General features: G+C 39.3%; 1 protein-coding gene across 1 annotated transcript; it reads left to right on the plus strand.

Moving 5' to 3' along the window:
• The first annotated feature begins 626 nt into the window (after positions 1-626).
• On the plus strand, positions 627-2,655 carry LOC135221333 (histidine-rich glycoprotein-like). Its single transcript, XM_064259137.1, has 2 exons — positions 627-687; positions 1,952-2,655. Exons 1-2 carry the CDS (start codon positions 627-629, stop codon positions 2,653-2,655), a joined length of 765 nt encoding a protein of 254 aa, XP_064115207.1.
• The last annotated feature ends 261 nt before the right edge of the window (positions 2,656-2,916 follow it).

Consider the following 2,916-nt stretch of genomic DNA (forward strand, 5'->3'; position numbering starts at 1 on the left):
ATCAATAGTACTGGACTACAGATCCAACACAGCTGCCATCAAATGTTACGGGAGGGATTTTACCCTCACCATGACATTAAGATACGATAATAATAATACTATAAGTATATATATGCACTGTTGTCAGTCTTCTTGCCTGGAGACAGGGGTCGGAGAATGGTAGTGTCATAGTTGACACGGTGTGTATGAAGACTGACGTTTATGCTGCCTGAGAATTAGGGTAGGCCTGTCCTACCTGCTGTTACATGATATTCCTTGTGTGTATGGATCTTATTACTGATGAGGCCAGGTGATGTCTTGCCACTGGGAGGCAATTGAAGTGCTGATTTCTATTTTAGGGGTATTGAAAAAAATTCCTGGTACTCAGCTTGTTTCTTTATTATTCATTACATCATGCCAAATTTCTTCCAGGCCTGGTCTCCTGGACTTGGATAATTTACCTAGTCTTCAGAACTCCTGGACTAGATCCCTGGACTAGATCCCTTGACTAGATCCCTTGCAAGAGATAGATAATCATTTGTATTAATAATCTGGTAAAATAGCCAAAATGAAAGGGTGGACCGGATGACGTCCTCCCACCTTCGAGCATTCGTCATCCTTACAAGGTTTTTTCTAGTGTTACCAAAATGCAGATGAAAAATTCAGGACAGCGCTACCATACTCAAAGTGAAAGAAAAACAAAACAAGGTACTGGCTACACTGCCGCGCACTCGTGTCCACAACAAAAACGAAAACATTCTACAGTTCCAATCACTCTTAAAACAATAGTGTAAATATATTAGAGGAGGATGATGAATCAATTCCTAAATAAATCACTAATAATTAATTAAAGGAATATTTTCCCATTACACAACTACTGAACCTCTGAGTATCTATTTCATTGGCAGAATGCTTAGATAGAAGATTCATTAGCTACATATGGACAATATTAAGTTTTGTTTATGGAAACAATTTGCAGAATATTGTTACATGAGAATTCCAAAACGCAATGTCGTAATTATAGAATAATGTATATTGTATATTAGACATTTTAAATAAAAGAAAACAAGTCCCAATTCCCAATTCGTTGCAGTTCTGAAACATTTAAATTTCCTGCCTTACTCGAAAATATTCAGGTCACATACTTACTTATCTTGAAGCTCTCCATCTCCCTGGTTATTCGTCTATTTGTTAATTCCCTACAAATTAAACGTTTCAAATGACTGACCTCATGTATATTTTCTTTTATTCCGTGTGAACTGGAATTATTATTATCATTGTAGATTAAATATAATGTTGAAAGCAAAAAGTGACAATGTGTGGAAATGAAGAAAATAAAATGGCCACAACTTTTTTTTCTTAGAAAATCTATTGATAATATAAGGAAAACAAATATAAATATTTGTTATTATGTACGAATAAACTGGATAGTTATAAATATTAATTTTTTGTTTTAGATACATTGTCTAATTGCTGAAATATTCTTGATTAAAGACTGTGAACAAAATATAAAATTGATAAAAATAAAGTAAGGGAGAGGTAGCATGGATGAGCCAAGAGATTAATGGCTCATTGTAATGCTAGTAAATTCAAGTTACCGTTGAAGAATCCTTTCCAGCGCTGAATGACTCCATAGCCCTCAGTACTTGGCCTTTGGCTTAACCTCTATATATTCCATTCCATTCCAAAAATCCGATATATATAGCTTATACAAAATAGACAGATCAATAATGGAATAAATCAGAACCATACATAAGTGGATTGTCGTACATACTGTAATAACCAATGTCTTGTCATACACAACTATCTATGGTATGGTCACATAGAGAAAAAGATCCCATCACCAGACCCCAGAAGTTCCCACCACTCAGACCTCAGTATTTCCCATCACTCATACCACAGAAGTTCCCATCACCCAGACCACAAAAGTTCGCATACTCATACCATTGAGTTCCCATCACCCAAACTGCAGCAGTTCCCATCACCCAGACTACAGAGTTTCCTATCACTCAGATCACAGTAGTTCCCATCACCCAGACTACAGAGGTTCCTATCACTCAGATCACAGTAGTACCCATCACCAAGACCATAGAATTTCCCATCACCCAGACCATAGTAGTTCCCATCACCCGATTACAGTGGTTCCAATCACCCAGGTTACAGCAATTCACATCACACCAAGATCAAGGCAGTTCCCATCACCAGACCACAGATGTCCCATCACTCAGACATTTTTTGCGCCACCCAGACCGCAGCAGTTCCCATCACTCAGACAACAGTAATTCCCATCAGTCATACCACAGAAGTTCCCATCACCGAAACTGCAGCAACTTCCATCACAAAGACCACAGTGGAAGTTTCCATCACCCAGACCACAGCAGTTCCCATCATCCAGACCACAGCAGTTCCCATCACCCAGACCACAGCAGTTCCCATCATCCAGACCACAGCAGCTCCCATCACCCAGACCAAGGCAGTTCTCATCATTTAGACCACAGAAGTATCCATCATCCAGACCACAGTAGTTCCAATCACCCACACCACAGAAGCTCCCATCACTTACACCACAGTAGTTCCCGTCACCCAAAACTTCCCATCAAGCAGATCACAGTATTTCGCTTCACACAGACTACAGAAGTTCCCATCACGCAGACCACAGCAGTTTCGATCACCTAGACCACAGTAGTTCCCCTCAATCAGACCACAGAAGTTCCCTGAGGCTGCACGATCCACATAACTATTGCAATTCGGAGATATTTTCTGGTCTTTTCGAGAAACTGACAGGAAATCTTTCGACAAAGAACCAGCATTCTCGACCTAAAGCAGCTGTTGTTGCTCGCTTTGTACAACATTTGTTCCTCTGAGTCTCACGCTAAAAATCCACATGTGAGTTGCTATATATTGAAATATTCCAAAGGTCAATATATAAAAAAATGT

Source organism: Macrobrachium nipponense, chromosome 2 (genome assembly GCF_015104395.2).
Source record: "Macrobrachium nipponense isolate FS-2020 chromosome 2, ASM1510439v2, whole genome shotgun sequence".
Lineage (NCBI taxonomy): Eukaryota > Metazoa > Arthropoda > Malacostraca > Decapoda > Palaemonidae > Macrobrachium > Macrobrachium nipponense.

Excerpts from the sequence above, each read along its gene's own strand:
- LOC135221333 (XM_064259137.1), top strand. The coding sequence starts at position 627 with ATGCAGATGAAAAATTCAGGACAGCGCTACCATACTCAAAGTGAAAGA. Across the intron at positions 688-1,951 it reads TGAAAGAAAAACAAAACAAG|CAGTTCCCATCACCCAGACT; the intron begins GTACTGGCTACA and ends CCCAAACTGCAG.